Below are 24,681 nucleotides of genomic sequence, written 5' to 3'. Positions count from 1 at the left end.
GCAATTATATTTGGAGAAACTTACGTAGATCATCCATGCTGCATATCGCTCTTTGAGGTTATACAGCACAGCAGGCTCACTGAGGTGGGTCATCATGGCCATGTCCTCAATTTTATCAAACTTCGGTGGGTTCATGGGGAAGATTTCATCTTCCTTCACGGTTAGAGTCTAAAAATGTATCCACAAGACATATGCATGGACAGAATGGTTATGTGTGAAGAGTTACACTCTGTGTCACAGATTCCTGTTTGCTCCATCATGTGCATCTAGATGTCTGCCTACCTTTCCACCCTGAACTTCAACAGTAGCTTTGCCTCCCTCCTTCTTCACTAGTTTACCCTTCAGGTACATCTCAGCTTGCTCTGTTACAAAGTAAGCTGTTTTGGCATCAAAAGGAGTGTTTTGAGCCTCAATTCTCTCCCTTTCTGGTTTCCGAAGGTACACGGCCGCCGGGCCAAAACACTCCATCTCCGGATCTGAACTCATGGCTCCACTGTAAAAGAAAGTAAAACTAAAACTTAATTATATTAAAAAGATTAATATTTGTCTTTACAAGAAAATAAAATGCATGGCTTTAGGAGTTTTTCTGGTGTTCTGGTAAGAGAAGTGATCATTTACCTTGTTTGTCTTTCGGTGATGCACTTGGTGTGAGGATACTAAGAAAGGTTAAGGAGCAATAAAAAAAATCACTTGAGTAAAAACAAATGTTGACAATAAAATAATATCCAATTAATGAGAATAATATTTGAACACAACTTACTCCTACACTATGGTGGGAGACTCACCTTTCCTGGGGGCCCGTCAGTCCTGAAGTTCAGGGCCAACTTGCAGAGCTTCTTTTATACTGAAATCTCCAGCGACCATGGAGGACCAACCCTCCTTTTAGGGTCAATTATCCCTCTTCAGATATATGGTCTCAGATGTCTTCCACATCTCTCCATCACCAGTGGGGTTACCCTATCCCTTGTAATGCCAAAACAATAATAAACTGAAACCCCATGTAAGAAATCTTTATACAAAACCAATAGGCATTTGAGACTAAAAGTGAAGAGAGACTGAGCATAATGCGTTTATAGTATTTAAAGAAGACACCAGTCATATTCATGACTGGGACAGACTGATCCTAAGTGTTTACAAATGCCATAATGTCATCTTCCTATGAATAATTATTAGAGCAACAAAATCTTTGGCAATGACTCTGTTTAAAAAAAGCTTTTAAGCCCAGGCTGAGGAGTTTACTCAAAGCTAATTTTAGAACACATTATGGCCCATTATGCTAGGAGAACCCCTACCATGTTAAAAAGCAATTCTCTTGAGGTATGATTAGGTTGCAACAAGAAATAACATTCGATATGTTTGGCCTTCTTTTACAGTCTTATTAGGACCTAAAGCAAATATAGCTTCTCACACACAAATGCCCAACCTCTTACTTGCAATGGCTGACAAATATTTTGAACGCCTCTCTTAATTACTTTCAAGATACTTTTCAGCATCCTGTTTCATCAAAAGAATGTCCGGTCTATGAAGCTCCATATTCTTGAATATATTATTGTGATTTAGTCATCAGCTCATTGGGTTCAGTTGAGCTAGGTTCTGAATCCTGGTAAGTACTCTTCTTTACAAGTTTGTTGTTTGTTTCTCTAACGTATTTCGTATTTCAATACATTTTTATTATTTATGCAGCTATCAAAATGTGATGCATTACAACATTGACGATTGGTCCTTTTTACTGTTTGAAGTTTTGAAATATGACAATAAAATAACTTCTAATGCTCTGTTGTTTGGCCAAACATATCTTGTGACTTCTCTTTTTACCAAAAAAATTGAGAAAATGTCTATTCATCTTAAATTGTGCACTTGAAAAATCTGTTTATACAAGATGTTGCAGTTACTTAGTCACCATTTTGCTTTCGTTTTGCAAACACTAGAAATGTGCTGCTGTGAAATCTATAAGAATATGGAGGATGATGGTATACTTTATGGGAAGGAGATAAAGAATTCCAACAAGACAATTAAATAAATGTAGCATGTATGTATTTCCTGTCTGATAGGTCTATTGTAAATTAAGGATCACTTGTATTTGAGTTTTTGTTTGAATGAAGGCAAATTAACAAGTTGTTTAGATATGGAGCCACCTGTTGACTTCTAGTCAACCTTGTCAACATGTCTGAGATGTAAATACTGTTTCTGAATTCCTGAGGCGTGAATATTCCCCAGTGTGTAATAAATAATACATCAACAAGTCATCAGCGCTTACTGCTGTGGGCACATATTTGTTTTAACCAGAGTTGGAATAGGGGTAGGAAAAATAAAAGTGGGATGTATGGTTTACATTATTTACTGTAGGAAAAATAAGTTTCTAATAACTTCAGTATTTAAATAAGTGTTTTTATCATCTAGCAGGGTTTTTGTGTTGCATTCTAGCTGTATCTAGTTGTATATAATCAGCTGTATTTGCAGTTATTATATTAGATGATTCCCCATGCTGGATGATATTATTTTTGCCTTGCAGAAAGATCCCAGTTAACATCTTTGGGACTTTGTTCTCCCTGTGACACATGGTTGTCTCTGGGTTTACTGACTTCCTCTCGTATTATGAAAACATTCATAATAGGTTATTTTGATTGTATGCATGTATGAGTGTGTGCATGTTATTTTGTTCTGTATGTCTCTAGGTTTTCCATGATATGGACTTGTTACCTTTCCAAAGGTACACCTCCTCTTGCCCAATGACTACTGAAAATAGACACTAGTTCCCTATTGCAACCCAGCAATGATAGTAGTTGTAAACAAAGGATGGGTGGAATCCTGATGTCATGGGATCTCCATTTACCAGACTAATGTTTTTAAATGAACAAATGTTGGTTTGAATTTAACCATATAACAGTCTGATTATATGCTGGTGATAAAATATTAAAACAACAAATGTCTAATCCTTCACAACTCCCTGAATTAAAGGCAAAGTGTTTTCAGCTGTCAGTAAGTTGGGTTTTCTGCTTGGTGCCATATCTCTCTGTATAAAACTAATACCTAAACTGAAGAAGGCTGTTTTGAGATATATGTAACACCTTCTTGGGTCACAATGTTTTTTTCTTGATAGAATTTTTTAACCAATCTGTAAAGTACCATGGTATGACATGTGCTGTAAATTTGTGCTGCATAAATAAACTGAAATGAATTAAATTGAGTGTAAGGTGAACAAAGGTGACAAATCATGGGGAGTAAGACAAAAACAATTGGTGAGGTGAAGGACTGGTGCTCTTTTTTAAGCATAATTTTTAACTGAGCTTTAACTTATGACCATAGTTTTATGGAGACTCTGTGTTATTTTGGGGTGGTTTTAGACAGAGGAAGAGAGTTTATTCATGCCTACAGCAGTGGTGGGACTATGGAAATGTTCAAGTTAAACTGCAGTCTCAACAGCACTCTCATCATGACATCAGATCTATTTGGGATCTGGAGATAAACATGGTGCAAATGAAAAAAACAAATGAGTAAACCCAAAGGAAAATAAAAAGATACTGAAGCACCAAAAAGGTATTTTTTGGCAAACCTGCTGAAAACTGCAGTTCAAGGCCAATTGAACATTGTTCTGGATGCAGAACATGAAGAAGTGGATGTGCATACCAGCTTTTTTTTTTTTCTTTAAGTTGGAGAGAAGGTGCGGGCAGAGGAAACTGATCCACTCTCACCTGTCAGACACAGAGCAAATGCTTAGTGAACCAGTCCAGATCAGGAGTAAACGGGTAAAGTTGTATTCCTTGTTATTACATAGTGAATGTAAGAGTAACAATAAGTTGCATAGGGAGTTCTGCAGTGAGTTACCCCAGGTCACCAGGGGGACCAACATCCAGTTGAAGCACCCCTCCACATTCAGTGTGCAGGCCAAGAAAGCGCTGGGCATCGTTGGGCTTTGGAATTCTAGCCTACTGGGACACAGCAGAGGACCTGTGAAATGTTTTCAATGAAAGCCCGATCACTGGCTCACTTCCACTGTTATACCGTACATGGGTAATCACCCTCCTGCCAAAAAAAGGCAATTGGCAGGAAGCATAGAACTGGTATACTGTGTCACTTTTCTGCATAGATCACAAAATCATTTCCACAGCCCTGGGTACCAGGATGAGAGTAATGGAAAAGGTCATCCACCAGGGGACAGACCTATTGCAACCACAACAGGGACAATGATAGATAACATCTACCTTAAGATGTTTTTGAGGTCTCCAGGTCACTGGGTCTAAGAGCAGCCTTGGACTCAGTCGGCCAAGAAAAGTCTTTTGACTTTGAACTGGGAAAGCATGGAAATATTTGGCTTGAACACTAGTTTTATAGCCAAGGGCCAGGTGCTGTACAACGATAGTGAGTATGTGCTAAAGTCAGCCTGTTCATTTTAGGGTGTGTAGAGGGTTTCACTGGGCAGTGTACTCTTTGGAATGCTGTATGCACTCTACCTGAAACCTCCAAAGACAGAAGCCTTGTCCACTTGGATGACAGAACAGTAACTTTCTGCATGCAGTTCCTCCAAAAATACCTCACAGGGATTCATGAAACTGTGTAAAGAGATGTGGCCAGTTGTATAAGGAGTTTTATCGCAGTATTTTAAATCCTGTACCCTTTTTAACCTAAATAGACCAAGAACTCTCTTCATTTGTTTTTAGAGGAACCACTGGACTTTAGGGCAATATAGGATGTCTGTTGCAGCACAGATAACTATTGATTACTGAAGGATTACAGCTGGTGTGATGTGTCTGTAGCAGAAACACTGTCGCCCAATTTTTCAATTCTGACAGCTGTTAGAAAAATATGTTGTGTACAGAAAGAGAAATGATGACTATATATTTTGTTTACTGCGGAACAACATGGAGCCTGATTACTGTCAGTGGAACTGCCATTTGTTTGTGTATCATTTTTGGTGCAAATGATAGATAAATAAATAAACCTGAATAACTGTTTGACATTGCATATTGGTGTCAGTGTTTACTCTTGTTAGGATAATTATCATTGATGATGTGTAAGTTTATTAAATCTGAATATTACCTGCCTGCTGCATGTCAGAACTGATTTTTTCCCAGTAGTTTATCTAAAAAGGCCAGTTCATCTGTCAGGAAATACAGTTATCATCTGCATTCTGCATGTGGAAAAGATTTGGGAATGGAATGAGAGCGGTGTTCTTGATCTAAAAGCAAAGTGTAATATTTTGATAAGCTGGAGCCGTGGATGTCTCCTCATCTGCAAACTTGTATGATGTGATGGTGTGATGATGTGGCATACTGGAGATGTATAAAATGCTTCACTAACTGTTTATCGGAGCCACTTCACATGAAGTGAATCCGGTTGGTAAGCAGTTGCCTTCTGTAACCCAAAGCAACTTCTCTGATCTGAGTAAGATTACAATTTTTATCAAAATCTGTTGTCATATCTCATGGCTATTTAATACATATATGCTATAAAGTGTTATTTAAAGAGTTTGTCCCAATTGATCTCTTTTCAGAAAAAAAGAAAAACTGGAAGAGAAAGCTTCAAGGTATAGACACAGAGCTTTTCTTGAACAAACTCTTAAAATAACACTTCATAATGTATATGTATTAAATAACCATGAGACATGGTAATAATTATCCTAACATTTTCAAAATACTTGGTCCATTCTTTAAATGTTTAATGTACACTCAAAATTCATTATATTTGCAAAACACATGATTTTTTTTAACAATACACAGTAAAACATATTACACATTCCTTTTACATTTTGCTAATGTAAAAAAGGGTGTTATACAGAGGATATTCTAATGCAAAAGCATCTGTGGTGCACATGTGAGAAATATGATCATAAGTTCCAAATATCATCAAAAGTTGAATGGAACATGGAACAAAATAACATAATATCCCTTCATATGTGGAAAATGTGACCCACATCTGGGAAATTGTTTTAACATATATCATGATAAACCTTGTTAAATGCACTGGTGTGCAGTCATGTTTGAATAAAAAAGGAACAAGTCCAAAACGTTCCCAGAAAACTTGGCAGTTTTTAATTCGGAGAGCCAGATCTCTAGCACATAGGCATAAAACCCCTTTTCCTCAATGGCCAGTGTCCTGAAACTTTTATAAGACATTCTGCTCCAACACCTCAGTAAACAGTCAAGTTTTAAATGCTGCAAATTATATAAATATATGATACATGTTTGTTGAACCAGAAACATATGTAATTTATTTAAATCACTGCTCCAGAGTCTCAGAGAGATAATGCTTTACCTGATCTGATATTTTGCATTGCACTTGGCAATGTAGCTTTAGCTATTGCTATGTGAAGATTCTATTCATTAATCTGGGGATAATCTAAAGGTCAAATAAAAATTGGAGCTCTGAGGATAGTAACCTCCAATAGATTAAACAGTCAGAATTAGAAGTTAGAAACCCTATCTCTAGATTTAAGATGACTACTCTAATAAACTGTGAATAAAACTTTGGTACTTTGACTGTTTTAAGAAGGTATTATGTAAGAGTTGGTCATAAGCATATTATTATTTTTTTTTATTTACAAGATGAGATGTGTGCAGAACATAATGCATAGAACAATGTTTTTGTCCATAAAAGTTTTAAGCTATGAACAGGTCTGGTGACAGAGCAAAACCTGGCCTGAGCCCAACATGCTCCAGGAATAAGGTCATACTTTAATTTGGCAGTGGGTATCAGACTCTTGGTCCACTTGTATAGAGACCGAGAAGTCCCTAGTTAAGTCTGACTCCAAGCACCCAGCCTTTGCTTCAAAGGCAAAGGCTTGACAGCAAGGCTTAAGGGATCCTCAAAAAAATCGTTCCACTATCTGAAAATGTCCTCAGTTGAGGTCAGCAGCTCCCACTGTAAGAGCTTTTAACAAAGGACTGCTTCCCACCCATTAGACCGAGATAGTTTGCCTTTTTTTGCTTTGTTCATGACTCTTTCTTCTTGGCCTCACTGGACTCCGCTCAGGCATGGGTTTTTTTTCTCGCAGTACCTGTTAGCTGCCTAAGGAGCCCCACAAACCTACCAGGCTTGATAGGACTTCTGCTTCAGCTTGATGGCATCCCTCACTGACGGTGTCTACCACAGGGTTTAAGGGTTCCTCTTTGTATGGTCCATAATAATTACCCCTGCAATGGGTGGGCCCCCTGTGGGAAGGTCTTGCATCACTTATTTAGGCTTGGCCAGTCCAGGGCCGACAAGGAGTAACCCAATTATTTGTTCACCAATAAGCCCTAACCGCAGGCCTAACTCAATAGTGTGGCCCCAGCTCCACTATTCTGGATGAGTCATTGGCTTTTATGTCTTTGTTTTATGAGGGCTATTGAACAACTCATTTGACGGGTCACCTAAAGCCTGTTTGCTTTGGAGAACCCTACCAGGAACATTTACTCCTCTAATAACATCCAAGCACTAGAACATTTCCAAGGAATTGGTGATTCAATGAGGTTATGAAAAGCCTATTTTAGTAAAAGCTTTAGATTTTTATTTAACAGCAGTTTAAATTAAGAACTTTTTTAATTGAAGTTGCTGTCAATAGATTAAAAAGCAATTTCTTTTTAGTAAAGGAGCCAAAATGAAGCATTGAGATGCTCCAAGTGCTGTATACTGATTTGAAAAATGTTTTAATATCTAAAGTTAGGTTAATGCTTGCAAGAAACATTATGCTTTATGCTACGATTTTGGTTAGGAGTTTAGGGTACACACTTTTGCTGTATCAGGTAATTCTTTTTATTAAATAAATTCATAGTTTTTGTACCATCTAAGATCATGTCACAGTATTTCAGAATACTTGTATGTTTTGTTAGTTTTGTTTACTAATTGATTTTATTTTCTACCGAAACAGAAATTCAACAAGAAACCAATGTCAATGTAAACAATGTTATCCTTTCCCTTTTTGTTCTTCTTGGATAGCTTACAGACAGTATAGTTAAAGTATCATACCATATTACAAAAACATTCCAGACTCTTCGCAGACGTCTTGTGCAATGATTCAAATGTTTCTCGGTAACGCTGAAAAAAATGATAAACAGAAAAAAATTATAAACAGAAACATTGTTACAACACCTAAAAAGGGTTTCAACAAGTTATTACAATATTCAGCATTTGCAACAGTTGGTGTTGCTGTGTAGTACAAATGATGAAGATGGTGGTGACGATGATAATGATAGAGAGGCTGGTAACATAAGCAGCGCATTTGCACCTCTGCAACCTGAGGCTCCCTCTGGTGTTTAAAAGAAACCAATGACCCCAGCCGTCAACATGACTAAATACTCACATGTGTGACAAGTCGTTAGCACTTGCAGGGAATTATAGTGCACACAAGTTATGAGGTTGTGCTGAGAAATGTTCTCAGATAATAAAATGAAAGAATAATAAAGGGACCACACAAAGTCAGTAGACTGAAAAAAGGCAGTAAATTAACTTTCAAAGAATCTAAAACTAGTTTTTGTTATATGATGATGATGATGATGATGATGAACTTTGTCTGCTTGATAAAGTCATTAGCTATTAAAATGAGACTTCTCACCTTCTCATATATCTAGGGCTCTTTAAAAAGAAATACAAGTAACCAGAACAAAAAAAACAAAAAACAACTTTGGACATTTATCAAACTAAAAGACACCCCATTCAGTAGACTATATTTAGGTGCAACCTTTTAAAAACATTAATTAAATGGTATATCATACAAGGCTTACAAAAAGGAGGTCTACACAAAGGAATTCAAAAAGTACTAACGCCCCTGACTTTCAGAACCTGCTTCTACAGTAGCATAGGTTAAAACCACATCCATTGGTGCTGAAAGGATTTCAAAAAGAACCTTTTAAACAGGCAACTTAAGGAAAAACTTGAACTTCACATACATTTCATCAAATCTTCTCTTCTACTTTTTATCTTACATCTCAAAAGTCCTCTAGGCTTCTACCAAAATTGAAAACAATAAATACAGATTATAATTACAACTGCATAACAAATGTATTTATAAAGAACTATTCAGTACTTACAAAGTTGTATAGTGATGATGTTTTTTTTCGTAAATCCATGCTGTTTGTAACCACTCGGTGGACTGGAATGTTATTCAGCAATCACCTTGGTTTGTTATCCTGCACCCAGCTGTTACTCTTTGACAAATACAGAAGCAGACACACCTACATCCAAGGTCATAAAAACACAATATGCCTCTTGAGCATGTGGTATTTTCCTTGAGCATAAACACAAGCCAGGTGCTATATTTGAAATCTTTCCTTATAAGACAGAAGACTTCAATGTAGGAATCATAACCCCGGCCTTTATTACAATTCAGATGTGTGTTATATCTCCTAGTTATCTACTTAAGCAATTCTTTCATTGTGATTGGGTAATGTAATCCTTTTTCAGACAAAACAGAGGGTACAAGCTCCTGAACTCACACTTTCCCTCTGCAACGTCTTCCTAAAGCTTTTAACACACTGGAGACATTAATAAAAAAAAAAAAATCATGCTTAAATATACACAAAACACATGTTATTTTTGGTTTATTCTTTAAAACCTCAAGGAAGAAGAGCTGTAAGCCATCCCTCAGCTGCTCCACATTTAGCAATTGTCTCAGCCTCCCTTGTGTATCCCTTAAGAAGAAGAATAAGAGCAGCTGTTGGCACTGTTGTGTGAAGTAATCCCTTTGGCAATCCCTGCTTTTCTTCAAAGCTCAGAGGCACTCCTTTTATTTTATAATCATCACTGACCTGTAAGGACTCTGAAACTGGATATTGATGACTTTTTAAAGCCTTACAGAAGCATAGCGGAGTGCTGCTTTTGTGCCAGAGGGCATTAAAAAGATGCTTCAGTCATACCTTTGGAACTTCTGATTCAACTTCACAAAAATTGCACAAGCATCTGTATGGTTTTTCATAGACATGTTACAAAACAGAAAGAGTTAGACTATGTACCACATTTGCATGAAAAATAAACAACAAGTGCATTGATAAAAAAATATATATATAACAGTTTTAATAGTTTTAGTTTTGAATCACCAAATTTCTTTAAAGAAAAGTCTAAGACCCAAACAACCAAAACTAGACATGGAACATAAACTTTTATCAGAAATCCTTTAATTAAAATCAAATATTTTTATTAAAAATTTAAACATTTTCTGAGATCTTTCTCCTTTCTGCGATGAATGGCATGCGATAGCCATAAACCCTATTGGCACAATGGAGACAGGCACTTCTAAAAAAGTGTAGTGACAGTCGACAGTACCAAATACAGCAACAAACATGTGATTGGCTCCCATCAGACTATATAAAAAGGAGCCGTAAACAGCAACCTCAAGAGGCACCCAGCAAAGGTACGTTTTTCAAGATATTATCACATTCTTTAATATTAAATCTGATAACAGAAAATTGTAGAAAATAATAATAAAGGTTTGGTCAGCTATAAGATGTTTGATTTTTTTTTCTATTTTAAATCAAGTATTACAGACTCCACAGGTGGTGATAGTAAACCTATTCCTATGTCTTTATCTAGAACTTTGCCCTGACATCAGCAACAACACATTCTGCTCAATTGGTGTTTTAAAAGGTAAATAAAGCTAATTAATAGTTCTGCCAAAAAAGAACAAAAAATTTGAATCTGAATTTGGATTTCATTTGTGACATTATTGGAGTATTGCTTATGTTTCTTGGGGAAAACAGATAAATGCTTTTTGAATGTTTTTCCTTGAGCATGTTTTTGGGGTTACCTTTTCTTGCAGCGGAGCCATGAGTACAGACAATATTAAAATATTGGATTGTTGTTTTGCTCTTCCAGTAAACCGTCATCATGAGTGGGGATGCAGAAATGGAGTGTTTTGGCCCGGCGGCCATATACCTCCGCAAGCCAGAAAAAGAGCGTCTTGAAGCTCAGAACACTCCCTTTGATGCTAAAACGGCATACTTTGTGACTGAGCCTGCTGAGATGTACCTGAAGGGGAAACTTATAAAGCGAGAGGGCGGCAAAGCCACAGTGGAGACCCTTACTGGCAAGGTGAGGATAAAAGGGTCATGACCCTGAGGTAGAAGATGGAACTGGACAATGAGGCACAGATTGTGATATGTTGGGTCTGTCAAATGATGCCCTGATAGACAGACACCACCTGTTGGAAACATAAACCACAGGTCTATGAGAATATTCAGGAAAAGGCTTTTTTCCCCCTTCTTTTGATGCTGAGGTTGACTTGAGCCACAGCACTGAAACTGTACTATGTTTTAGCTAAACTTTAATTCAATAATGGTAAAGTTTCTGTTTTTCTTAAATGTTATTCACTAAAAGAAGTGTTATTTGTAGTCTTATTTAAATAGAGATGAAGGTTATAAAGAACTGAAAATAAGCCCTGAGGAGTAATCGCCTTCGGGGACCTACAGCCTGTATTGCAGTATCAAACAAAAGCAGTAAACTTAATGTGATTGCAAAGAATAAGAAAATGAATGCATCAAACTTTAATCAAATGACAAATCTCATAAAGCATATTTGTGAATATTAAAATTTGTCTAAAGTTACCTACTTCTTCACTACACAGTTATATGGAAGTAAAGTAGGATTTCTTAGTTGGTTGCAGTCAAACAAATAGTTATATTTATTAGATAAAGATGTGATATATATTTTTTTCCCCGTAAAAGTTCAAAAAGATCCACTGGACTAGGTTTCCAAGATTTGAACGCGCATTCCTAAGAATCTTTTCTACCCTGTGTCCTTTGACAGTAGACTTCAGTCTTAAACTGTTGGGAATGAGTCCTTGCTGTCTACATCTTAAATTGAAACATAGATGGTTCCTATAATCTGCCAGTTTCCTAAGCAATTTCTCATACTCACGCATTATTCCCAAGGGGGGGGGGCTTTCCCAAAATGGAGTGCAATATGCTGATGAAGATTCTCAGTCATCCAGGTCATAGTCATTCCGGAGAAGTTCAAAAAAATCCACTGGATTTGTTTTCCAAGAAATTTGTGTTTTTTTTAACTTTTACGGGATGACTATGACCTGGATGACCGAGAATCTTCATCAGCATGTGATAGTTTTGTATAATTAAAGCAGGGTTTCATCATTGAAAAAGGACACAGAGTACTCTTCACACATAACCATTCTGACCATGCATGTGTCTTTTGGATACATTTTTAGACTCTCACCGTGAAGGAAGATGAAATCTTCCCCATGAACCCACCGAAGTTTGATAAAATTGAGGACATGGCCATGATGACCCACCTCAATGAGCCTGCTGTGCTGTATAACCTCAAAGAGCGATATGCAGCATGGATGATCTACGTAAGTTTGTCCAAATATAAATATCAGTGGCTTAAACCTATGATGGCTGCAAAAACTTTTGTGTCATCATCATGATAATTTGTGACCCTGCAGACCTACTCTGGGTTGTTCTGCGTCACTGTGAACCCCTACAAGTGGCTCCCAGTATACGATGCGATGGTTGTTGCAGGATACAGGGGCAAAAAAAGAATTGAGGCTCCTCCCCACATCTTCTCCATCTCTGATAACGCCTATCAGTTCATGCTCCAAGGTATCAGACGTTCTTTAATCAGTTCATAAACACAGCAGTCACACCTCAAACTTCCACCTCTTAACTATTTTCCTAATTTTTCCTCTGACAGATAGAGAAAACCAGTCTATCCTGATTACGTAAGTGTGGCAAGTTTGATGCATTTCTGTTTTCCTAACAATAATTGAATCAGTAGTTTTCTAATAAAACTGTGAATCTTCAAACCAGTGGAGAATCTGGTGCAGGAAAGACTGTGAACACCAAACGTGTCATCCAGTACTTTGCGACAATCGCAGTGTCCTCCACTGGAAAGAAAGCTGAACCAATTCCTGGAAAAATGCAGGTTAGTTACTTTGATTCACAACAAAATATTGTGAATAAGTAAACAAAGACCTGCTGAACTGATGAGACCAATGTTGCCTTCAGGGATCACTGGAAGATCAGATCATTGCAGCCAACCCACTGCTGGAAGCTTATGGAAATGCCAAGACTGTGAGGAATGACAACTCCTCTCGTTTTGTAAGTTAGGGTTAAAATGGTCTCCTTGTTTTCAGTGAAAACTGTTCATTGCAGGAGAATTTTAAGATGTTTTCTTGTTTCCACACAGGGAAAATTCATTAGAATCCATTTTGGTTCAACTGGAAAGTTGGCTTCTGCTGATATTGAAACATGTAAATCTTTCTTTTAAATCTTCTTCCACAATTCTATATTTATGTTTGAAAATGTTGATTTTCTTGAATGAGAACAACCTGAATCCTTACAGATCTGCTGGAGAAGTCTAGAGTGACATTCCAGCTGTCTGCTGAGAGGAGCTACCACATCTTTTATCAGCTGACAACAGGCCACAAACCTGAGTTAGTTGGTGAGAAAGATTCATATTCCTGTTACTCTAAAGCTGACCTAGAACACCACCGTAGTAATACATTGCTCATATCTAAAACATATATTTCATGAAAACAATCAATTATTTTGTTTTTGCTCCAGAGGCTCTCCTGATTACAACTAATCCCTACGACTATCCCATGATCAGTCAGGGGGAAATCAGCGTGAAGAGTATCGATGACGTTGAAGAATTCATGGCCACCGATGTAAGAAAAATTCAAATATTTTTCATTATAACTAAGTGAGGTTAGCTGTCGCAACTGTATTTTAATAACCATGTTTCTGGGACTCAACCATAACAATCCAGTCTGAAAGGCAAGCAACAGCATCTAAATGAGTCTTTTTTATAAAACAATGGCTTGACAGACAATCATTATCCCTTTTCTTCAGAGACATATGTACACTGCAAATATGTAGGATCTAATGTTGATTGTTTTCTGGCTTACTATATACTGCAATATGGTACTCAGTGTAACACATTTTTTCTTTATACACAGACTGCCATCGACATTCTGGGTTTCACTCTGGAGGAAAAGATGAGCATGTACAAACTGACAGGAGCTGTGATGCATCATGGAAACATGAAATTCAAGCAGAAGCAGCGTGAGGAGCAGGCTGAGCCTGATGGCACAGAAGGTATAAAATAAAACATACGGTTATAATAAGTCCTGGAGTTTTCGTGTCTTTAAGGAGAACTGAGCAGAACTTCTTTTTCTATTAGTGGCTGATAAAATCGCCTATCTGATGGGTCTGAACTCTGCCGATTTGCTCAAAGCTTTGTGTTACCCTAGAGTGAAGGTTGGGAATGAGTATGTGACCAAAGGTCAAACTGTACCCCAGGTAATTAATACAACAGATCAACTGACTGCCATAGTTTGATAAGTATGTTTTCATGTCCTAACTTTTTGGTCAAGTTACGTGTTAATATAATGCACATTTTGTCTGACACAAGGTCAACAATGCAGTGAGTGCTCTCTGCAAGTCTGTCTATGAGAAGATGTTCTTGTGGATGGTTGTCAGAATCAATGAGATGTTGGACACCAAACAGCCAAGGAGCTTCTTTATCGGTGTCTTGGACATTGCTGGCTTTGAAATCTTTGATGTATGTAAATCATGAGTTATCCTTCAGTGAAGCAGATCAGTAAATATCTAACAGAGTTTGTCATCTTACAGTTCAACAGCTTGGAGCAGCTGTGCATCAACTTCACCAATGAAAAACTGCAACAGTTCTTCAACCATCACATGTTCGTTCTGGAACAAGAAGAGTATAAGAAAGAGGGAATTGAATGGGAGTTCATTGACTTTGGCATGGACTTAGCTGCATGCATTGAGCTCATTGAGAAGGTTTGCCACATGCTGAATTAGTCCTGCACAGAAAATCCTTTAGATCACTTGAAATCTCTGGTTGTTCATTTTATTTTATTTTTATCCTGACAGCCACTGGGAATCTTCTCCATCCTTGAAGAGGAGTGTATTGTTCCCAAGGCAACAGACATGACCTTCAAGAGCAAACTGTATGACCAACATCTGGGGAAAAGTGCTCCCTTCCAGAAGCCAAAACCTGCCAAAGGCAAAGCTGAGGCTCATTTCTCTCTGGTGCACTATGCTGGCACTGTGGACTACAATGTCAATGGCTGGCTGGAAAAGAATAAGGACCCCCTGAATGACACTGTGGTCCAACTTTACCAGAAGTCTGCATCTAAGCTCTTGGCTTACTTGTATGCAACCCATGCCTCAGGAGAGGGTAAGAAGTATATTGCTAAATGTCTTTGTTTTTTATAACAACAACATACAAGAGACTAACAGTATACGAGTAATTATTTGATAGGCCATTGAAAGTTTGTTCCAGATGTCAGATTACTTTTATGTTCTAGGTGAGGGTGGTGGAAAGAAAGGTGGCAAGAAGAAAGGAGGATCGTTTCAGACCGTATCGGCTTTGTTCAGGGTTAGTAAGACTTACTACAAAATTTTACTTAGAAGCTTTTTCGGAAATACCATCAAGCAGAAAAAAAAAATTACAAACTTTCTTATTTGCATTTAATGTGTACTTTTGAATTTTCAACTTTTTCAGGAAAATTTGGGCAAGCTGATGACCAACTTGAGGAGCACCCACCCTCATTTTGTAAGATGCCTAATTCCAAACGAATCCAAAACTCCTGGTAAGCTCAATCCCTCTCTGATGCATTTACATACCCCACCATGTGTAACACAGCGGCATACTAAATTTTATGTGCACTTCAGGGCTGATGGAGAACTTCCTAGTCATCCACCAGCTAAGGTGTAACGGTGTGCTGGAGGGTATCAGGATCTGCAGGAAAGGTTTCCCCAGCAGGATCCTCTATGGTGACTTCAAGCAGAGGTAATATTTGGACTTACACCTTCATTGCCTGATTACTTACAGAATAATAACGGAACACTGGTTTTTCCTTTTGCCAGATACAAAGTATTGAATGCCAGTGTCATCCCTGAGGGACAATTTATCGACAACAAGAAGGCCTCTGAGAAACTCTTGGGCTCTATTGATGTTGACCACACTCAGTACAAGTTTGGGCACACAAAGGTAAAGTAATATGAATTGGTTTGGTAATGGTATATGTAACAATATACAGTAAGCAATGTTATATGATTATAAGCAAATTGCCTCCCAGAGTAAATCGTTTGCTAGGTTTTTTTCATATGCTCTGATCAAAAGGTCTTGTCTAATCTGATATTAAAGCATACAATTTAAAGTCTACTTTGAGGTTTCTACGTAAAACCTCAAAGCTTTTGAAATTATATAGTTCTATATCATAATTATGATAACAGGAAATTGTACTGTGTTATATCATACTGTCATCAAGAGGGAACATATTCTATAAAACAGCGCCAAACGCTGTTGTACTCCATAAAAAACTCTTGTGCAAGGAGAAAAGGTTTTTGTGTATCTCGAGTGTAAACATATTGACAATGTCTTTTCAGGTGTTCTTCAAGGCTGGTCTGCTTGGTCTCCTGGAGGAAATGCGAGATGAAAAACTTGCTATTCTGGTCACAATGACTCAGGCCCTCTGCAGAGGCTTCCTGATGAGACGAGAATTTGTCAAAATGATGGAACGCAGGTGATTTATGCATTTTGAAACATGAAAGGCAAGTTGCAAGTATTTAGCAACCCTTACCGATTCATTTTCAAAACTTCCAGAGATGCCATTTTCACCATCCAATACAACATCCGTGCATTCATGAATGTCAAGACTTGGCCATGGATGAAGTTGTACTTCAAGATTAAGCCTCTCCTGAAGAGTGCAGAGACAGAGAAAGAGATGGCCCAAATGAAGGAGGACTTTGCCAAGACCAAGGAGGATCTGGCGAAGGCTTTGGCTAAGAAGAAAGAACTGGAGGAGAAAATGGTTTCTCTCCTTCAGGAGAAGAATGACCTGCAGCTACAGATTCAGTCGGTATGTTTTTGAGTTATGGCCTTCATTTCTCAGGATACTCATGTTGCTAATGTTTAAAGTACTCTTTTTGTCTCTACTCTTAAAATCTAGGAGGGGGAAAACTTGGCTGATGCAGAGGAAAGATGTGAGCAGTTGATTAAAGCTAAAATCCAGCTTGAGGCCAAACTCAAAGAGACGGCTGAAAGACTGGAGGATGAGGAGGAAATAAATGCTGAGCTCACAGCGAAGAAGAGGAAACTGGAAGACGAGTGCTCTGAGTTGAAGAAAGACATTGATGACTTGGAGCTGACTCTGGCCAAAGTGGAAAAGGAGAAACATGCCACTGAAAACAAGGTCGGAGTATAAAAAAAAATCACATTCTGGTTTTGGATACAAGTTTTCCATTATCTTAAACAGGTATTTTTATCAATACAGGTTAAAAACCTTGTAGAGGAAATGGCTTCTCAGGATGAGACCATTGCTAAACTGACAAAGGAGAAGAAAGCCCTCCAAGAGGCTCATCAACAGACCCTTGATGACCTGCAAGCAGAGGAAGACAAAGTCAACACTCTGACCAAAGCCAAGACAAAGCTGGAGCAACAAGTGGATGATGTAAGATCCGATAAGAGAAGCTCGCAGCAATGTTTCTAAAAATGAAAACCAAAATAAATATTTCTACTTTGTTTTAAACAGCTTGAGGGTTCATTGGAGCAGGAAAAGAAGCTCCGTATGGATCTGGAGCGTGCCAAAAGGAAGCTGGAAGGAGATTTAAAACTGGCTCAAGAAACCATAATGGATCTGGAGAATGACAAACAGCAGTCTGAGGAAAAGATAAAAAAGTCAGTAAAACTGGGATTAAGTTTAGTTTTGCTTTATTTACTTTAAAGAATGTGTAAAAAAGGATGTTAACCAACCAAAAAAAACAGCAACTTTTAGCTGCAGGTTGAGATCTGAAGTTATCCATATATTTAAAGCTGTTATTAAACACATTCCTAAACATAAAGTAATGCCAAATTGTTTAACATATTTGAATTTAGCTAATTATATCTGAATATTTCGTGGTTTTGCAGGAAGGACTTTGAAACAAGTCAGCTTCTCAGCAAAATTGAGGACGAGCAAGTTCTTGGTTCTCAGCTTCAGAAAAAGATCAAAGAACTTCAGGTTCATTCAAAATGTGGATTTAATTTACAAACATGTTTAAACTGGATTGATATATTACAATTAGACCTAAGTAATGATTCTATGTTCCTTGGACATATTGTTAGGCTCGTATTGAGGAGCTGGAAGAGGAGATTGAGGCTGAGCGAGCAGCTCGGGCCAAAGTGGAGAAGCAGAGATCTGATCTCTCTAGAGAACTCGAGGAGATCAGCGAGAGGCTGGAGGAGGCTGGAGGAGCCACTGCTGTTCAGATTGAGATGAACAAGAAGCGCGAGGCTGAGTTTCAGAAGCTGCGCCGTGACCTTGAAGAGGCCACCCTGCAGCACGAAGCTACAGCTGCAGCTCTGCGTAAGAAGCAGGCTGACAGCGTGGCAGAGCTGGGTGAGCAGATAGATAACCTGCAGAGAGTCAAACAGAAGCTGGAGAAAGAAAAAAGTGAATACAAGATGGAGATTGATGACCTCTCAAGCAACATGGAGTCTATTGCAAAAGCAAAGGTATATATTTAAGTAAAACTGGAGAACCTCTGCTTTATAACACTATTAAGATTCCACTTTGGATAAAATCACATTTGTCCAATTTAGGGGAACCTTGAAAAAATGTGTCGCACTCTGGAGGATCAGCTGAGTGAAATGAAAGCAAAGAATGAAGAAAATGTGCGACAACTGAATGACATTGGCCTACAGAGGGCAAGACTTCAAACTGAGAATGGTAAAAATTCTTATCTACTTTGTCATTTCTTACAATTGCCTCACAACAGGTAATTCTCTCCATAAACTTTTACATTTTGTTTATTTAGGTGAAATCGGCCGACAGCTGGAGGAGAAAGATGCTTTGATCTCTCAGCTGTCAAGGAGCAAGCAGGCTTTCACTCAACAGATTGAGGAACTTAAGAGGCATATTGAAGAGGAGGTTAAAGTATGTGCTGTTAAACTGTAAAGTCTCGCAAATTTGAATAGTACATGCTAAAACCATTCATTCTTTTTCAGGCCAAGAACGCTCTGGCTCATGCTGTTCAGTCAGCTCGCCATGACTGTGATCTGCTGAGAGAGCAGTATGAAGAGGAGCAGGAGGCCAAAGGTGAGCTACAGCGTGCTATGTCCAAGGCTAATAGCGAGGTGGCTCAATGGAGAACCAAGTATGAAACCGATGCCATTCAGCGCACAGAGGAGTTGGAAGAGGCAAAGTAAGTGTTGATTTTTCATAAGATTATGATTTGAAAGAGCAAAATTTTAAAGTTTTTGAAAAAAAAAAAAAAAAACTCTTTGCAGGAAAAAACTCGCCCAGCGTCTGCAAGATGCAGAAGAGTCCATCGAAGCTGTAAATGCAAAATGTGCTTCACTGGAAAAGACCAAACAGAGGCTGCAGGGTGAAGTGGAAGACCTGATGATCGATGTAGAGAGAGCTAATGCTCTGGCTGCTAACCTGGACAAGAAGCAGAGGAACTTCGACAAGGTTTTTACCATCATTTTCGTCTGTTTTTTTCCCAAAGAACACAATGCAATGAATTAGCAGCATGCATTTGGCTTCTTTGTGTTGACAGGTTCTTGCAGAGTGGAAGCAGAAGTACGAGGAAAGCCAGGCTGAGCTGGAAGGAGCTCAGAAAGAAGCTCGCTCACTCAGCACTGAAATGTTTAAACTTAAAAACTCATATGAAGAAGCTTTGGACCATCTGGAGACTCTGAAGAGGGAGAACAAGAACCTGCAACGTATGAAAAATCTAGCGTATTTATTCATGCAATAAGAGTAGCCACAGTGTTTAAAAATTACTTAATACTACAGATTCAAAAGCTAGGTAGTGTCTGAACATTAATCCAAACACATTTTTGTAAAAATGTCTGCAGTGTTTGTTTTTAAAGCACCGTAATACCAAAGACTGCAGTTTAGCAAACCCAAGAAAGTACTACAGAGGCAGATGAACAAAATCATTTCACTTGTCTCAATTCATTGATGAAATCTATTGTATTTTATATTTTTTTCCAGAGGAAATTTCTGACCTAACTGAGCAAATCAGTGAAACTGGAAAAACCATTCATGAACTGGAAAAATCCAAAAAGGTTGTTGAAACAGAGAAGTCGGAACTTCAAACATCTCTTGAAGAAGCAGAGGTATTGGTTCAAGCAAACGACCTTTAAATCAACAATGTTCATTAAGTTAATAAATTCTAACTGTCTCATCTCACTCTTTAACAAGGCCACACTAGAGCATGAAGAATCCAAGATTCTTCGCATACAACTTGAACTCACTCAGGTCAAGAGTGAGATTGACAGAAAACTTGCAGAGAAGGACGAGGAGATTGAGCAGATCAAGAGGAACAGCCAGAGGGTGATGGAGTCCATGCAGAGTACTCTGGATGCTGAGGTCAGGAGCAGAAACGATGCCCTGAGAATCAAGAAGAAGATGGAGGGAGACCTCAATGAGATGGAGATTCAGCTGAGCCACGCCAACCGACAGGCGGCTGAAGCCCAGAAACAGCTGAGAAACGTCCAGGGACAGCTTAAGGTAGCACAGTTAGCTGGAAAGGAGTTCTTACAGAACATGAACCAATAATATATTGTTCTTATGTTTATTATTATTTATTTTTTGTTATTGTTGTTGTTCATAAGGATGCACAACTGCATCTTGACGAAGCTCTGAGAGGACAAGATGACATGAAAGAGCAGGTTGCCATGGTGGAGCGCAGAAACAGCCTGATGGTGGCTGAGATCGAGGAGCTTAGAGCTGCTCTGGAGCAGACGGAGAGAAGTCGAAAAGTGGCTGAACAGGAGCTGGTGGATGCCAGTGAGCGTGTCACACTGCTGCACTCTCAGGTATATGATAACTGAATCCGCACTTACAAAATAACACACATCAAATTATTGCAAATAATAATTCTGACTATTAAATGTTAAGAATACCAGCCTCCTCAACACCAAAAAGAAGCTGGAGGCTGACTTTATCCAGATCCAAGGTGAAGTAGAAGATTCTGTTCAGGAGGCAAGAAATGCTGAAGAAAAGGCCAAGAAGGCCATCACTGATGTGAGTAAAGCTGATTCTCATCTGTGCAAAAGCCTGCGTGAAAAAGCAACACAAACAAAACAAGTTCTTGAAATTTTCAGGCTGCCATGATGGCAGAGGAGCTGAAGAAGGAGCAGGACACCAGCGCTCATTTGGAGAGGATGAAGAAGAACCTGGAGGTGACAGTGAAGGACCTGCAGCACCGTTTGGATGAAGCTGAAAATCTGGCCATGAAGGGAGGAAAGAAGCAGCTCCAGAAACTGGAAGCTAGGGTATAAGAAAGGGGAACCGTATAGTTTTATGTCTTGAGCATATATGGGTATAGTATTCATTGCTATTGCTATTGTTTTCTTTGTCTTTTATTCAGGTTCGTGAGCTGGAGTCTGAGGTTGATGCTGAGCAGAGGCGAAGTGCAGATGCTATTAAGGGAGTGAGAAAGTATGAAAGACGAGTGAAGGAGCTCACTTATCAGGTGAATATTTGTACACATGACAAAAATAACAAATATTGGAAAAAACTTGTTAAAAAGTTTGAGAAACCTTTGCATTTGTCTTACAATACTCCTTAAATGCTGATTTAAAACAGACAGAGGAAGATAAGAAGAACATTGCTAGACTGCAGGATCTGGTGGACAAACTGCAGCTCAAAGTAAAATCCTACAAGCGACAAGCTGAAGAGGCTGTAAGCAAACTAATCATTCATGCATAATGTTTTAAAATCTCTTTTAGCAGAAATAAGTTGACTTTTACTGCGCATTGTTGAACAGGAGGAGCAGGCCAATGCCCATCTCACCAGATACAGGAAGGTGCAGCATGAGATGGAGGAAGCTCAGGAACGCGCCGACATTGCTGAGTCCCAGGTCAACAAGCTGAGGGCCAAGAGTCGGGAAATTGTTAAGGTATAAAAACAGAATATTAACATGGCGCTCATTTATGTGTTTAATATAAAATTTTAGACTTCATATTGATGAGTAATCTTGTTTTCTTGCCTTTTCAGACCAAAGAATCAGAGGAATGATGAAGAGAACATGACTCAAGTTTGTGGTAACAAGGAATCATACAATATGAGTAACTTGTTACCTTAATAGCTTAGCATGTCAAACATGCAGTCATCATGTTAGATCAATAAAAGTAGCATAGTTGATGCACCACTTTTCTGACTGTCTTTTTTTAAAGCCCCATTTAAACACCAAAAATTGTTGCAATCTAAATGTTGTGAATATATCCTAAATTTCAAACTATAAAACCAAACCCATGAAAAGCAGATGCCACATGGACATATCTTTCTGCACTTCTCATATATTAGTTTGTGCTGTCTATGAACAGGTTTTCCCAATAATCATCATACAATTATGATAATCTTAGAATAGTACTAATGTATCTATCTAACTGATTGACTATGATGACAAATGTAAATATAATTGATTATATTAGATGTTTAGATATAAAGGTCTTTAAATTTTACCTGTTAATCGGGACCCTGAGATTATAATTCTACCTCCATTATTAACAGAAAGCTGCAAAGATCTGCAATGACCTTGATGGGTGTACTTCATTCAAACAGAAATTAGTTACACCCACAATTCCTGTACTGAAAGTCTAAGCTGTTTCAGATTGTATTAGTGTCAAAGAATTATTACTTCAGCCACTTAACTATAAGAAAACACCAAATAGGTGAATTTATAAACCAGATTATAATCTTTGGATCTGGAAAACATATAAACATTTAATTTAAAGACAAACATTTTTACTGTAAAACTAAAACAAAAAGGGAATATAAAAAAATATATATATTTTCTGGTTTCTATCTAATCTATAAGATTATTTTAAGTAAAACGCAAAAAGGTGACTATTTCAGTAGAAAACTATAATTCCAGCAGTATCCTGTATCCACATTTAAGTCATCTCTTCAAATCTGGAACTACAGTAGTCAGTAATTTAGCAAATAAAAAGCAATTTTAACTTTTTCTTACCTCTTTACACCTGCAGCTGACCAAATATGGCAGACAGATCAAATGTATTTATCAAAATAATGGCTTGCAAAATAAAAAGGTTGTTTTGGTCTAGAATTGGTCTAAAAAATAAAAATAAAAATTAACAGCATTTGTATTCCTTCTCATGATCTTTAAAAAGTGAAAATGTAAAATAATATATAGCATAATATAGTTGCATATGAAGCCAATAATCTTGTAGATGAAGATAAGTCAAAGATCAACCAAAGTGCTGAAACAGTGGTACTGTGGCTCTCTCTAGTGGTAGCTACTTGGAGGTAATTTAAATGAATAATGAATACAATTTCTACCCTGGATATTGCCAAACAACAATAGAGGGCACCATGTAAGTAGAGGAGATGGGGGGCATTTGGTCACATTTTATACATCCATATATATATCTTACAAACTAAACATCATTTGTATATAAAAATATGTACTAGATGAAAGACAAAATTCTTACATAATAATAATTTAACTTTATTGATCTCACACTGGAGAAATTTACCTCTGCATTTAACTCATCCCCTTGATAAGCAGTGGGCTGCCATTGTGCGGCACCAGGTGAGCAGTGTGGGGTTGAGGATCTTGCTCAGAAACCCAGAGTGCAGGATATGGGGATCAAACCGGGTACTTGCAACCTTCTCAGTGCACAAGCGCACTGCTCTAACCACTAAGACATCACTCCCCTTACGTATATTTTTTTGTATCTGTGTAATTTTTTTTAAATCTCATGTCAGAGCAGAGTTATAAACAATCTAATGGGGATTGTCACCATATGACAAGTTCACCCACCAAAAGGTGAGTTCATGCGGGAAGATGTCACACTGGATTTTGCAACCCATTAAATAAGGACAAAATCATTATTGTTGTTACTTTTTTATGGAAATTTAATAAATGGCAATAATTCACTTTTATCACTCATGAAATAACATGAAATAACATTTAATATTATGACACTGGCACTTGAACTGGTCTTGGAACAAAAGAAAATTGTCAGAGTCCTCATCTGAGTTTAAATTTGGCATAACGTATGTAGACTGAATTACCAGGGGTGCATTATGTATATGCCCATCCTTTGCATATCTTGATCTGCACCCATGTTTCCAATGGGTGGCTGTTTTGATATGACTCTATACAAACAAATCCAGGTTCCGATTTTGCCACTGCTAATTCATATGCCACTTTTCTCACCTCTAATGGAGACAAACCATAATAATACCTTTGTTGATCTCACATTGGAGGAATTAACCTCTGCATTTAACCTATCCCCTTGGGGAGCAGTGGGATGCCATCATGGGGCACCCGGAGAACAGTGTGAGGGTAAAGGGTCTTGCTCAGGGACCCAGAGTGGCAGCCTGTGGGAGTGGGGCTCAAAACCTCAGGATTCCAAGCTCTGTGCCCTAATCACTAGGCTGCCACTCTCCTAAACCAAAATATATGTCATAGGATCTCTTAATATAGCTCTCAGTTTCAATTCTTTCTCTGCTGAAAACCTGCCTTGGTGATATGTACCCATCCACTGCAGTCGGGATAGCTGTCTGACCCTGAATTTCAGCTGGTGTGAAAGTTATACAGTACCGCGCCAAAGTACGGTCGTTGACATTTAAGTCTTTCACCGTATTTGTGATGGACTTGTGAGCTAGGGTCACCTACCTGACTCCCCTCAGCATCACCAAAGTTTGGCCCTGCCATGCTCCTGAGAATGTTCTCCTCATCTTTTCCTCTCTTTTAAATAAAT

At 38.1% G+C, this 24,681-nt stretch overlaps 2 protein-coding genes across 3 annotated transcripts; one reads left to right on the top strand and one right to left on the bottom strand.

The window, feature by feature from the left end:
- Positions 1–18: 18 nt before the first annotated feature.
- On the bottom strand, positions 19–785 carry LOC107100093 (myosin heavy chain, fast skeletal muscle-like; the record flags this gene model as incomplete). The annotated part of the gene is made up of 4 exons (XM_015398459.1): positions 761–785; positions 619–656; positions 283–493; positions 19–168 (listed from the first exon to the last, which is right to left on the bottom strand). Coding segments are annotated over exons 3-4 (354 nt in total), but the record flags the coding sequence as incomplete, so codon positions are not given.
- A 9,704-nt stretch (positions 786–10,489) lies between these two features.
- On the top strand, positions 10,490–22,092 carry LOC107100105 (myosin heavy chain, fast skeletal muscle-like). 2 transcript variants are annotated; one of them, XM_015398473.1, is made up of 40 exons: positions 10,490–10,557; positions 10,786–11,001; positions 12,131–12,274; positions 12,368–12,524; positions 12,616–12,643; positions 12,732–12,846; positions 12,930–13,022; positions 13,111–13,174; positions 13,267–13,365; positions 13,488–13,591; positions 13,883–14,021; positions 14,107–14,225; positions 14,338–14,487; positions 14,559–14,729; positions 14,823–15,129; positions 15,260–15,330; positions 15,457–15,544; positions 15,627–15,744; positions 15,822–15,945; positions 16,344–16,480; positions 16,561–16,816; positions 16,907–17,149; positions 17,231–17,407; positions 17,489–17,634; positions 17,866–17,956; positions 18,061–18,450; positions 18,538–18,664; positions 18,753–18,871; positions 18,943–19,139; positions 19,225–19,408; positions 19,497–19,662; positions 19,937–20,061; positions 20,147–20,455; positions 20,560–20,763; positions 20,846–20,971; positions 21,052–21,222; positions 21,318–21,422; positions 21,536–21,631; positions 21,717–21,848; positions 21,947–21,967. In XM_015398473.1, the coding sequence occupies exons 2-40, from the start codon at positions 10,798–10,800 to the stop codon at positions 21,965–21,967; spliced, it is 5,817 nt and encodes a 1,938-aa protein (XP_015253959.1). In that variant the 5' UTR covers positions 10,490–10,557; positions 10,786–10,797. The 2 variants fall into 2 exon arrangements, with proteins under 2 accessions (XP_015253959.1, XP_015253958.1); XM_015398472.1 differs by lacking the exon at positions 10,490–10,557 and having other exon boundaries at positions 10,798–11,001; positions 21,947–22,092.
- Positions 22,093–24,681: the final 2,589 nt, after the last annotated feature.

Source organism: Cyprinodon variegatus, unplaced genomic scaffold (genome assembly GCF_000732505.1).
Source record: "Cyprinodon variegatus isolate N-32 unplaced genomic scaffold, C_variegatus-1.0 Scaffold936, whole genome shotgun sequence".
Taxonomy (NCBI): Eukaryota; Metazoa; Chordata; class Actinopteri; order Cyprinodontiformes; family Cyprinodontidae; genus Cyprinodon; species Cyprinodon variegatus.
The sequence above is the reverse complement of the archived record's forward strand: the minus strand, read 5'-3'. Positions and strand labels throughout refer to the sequence as shown.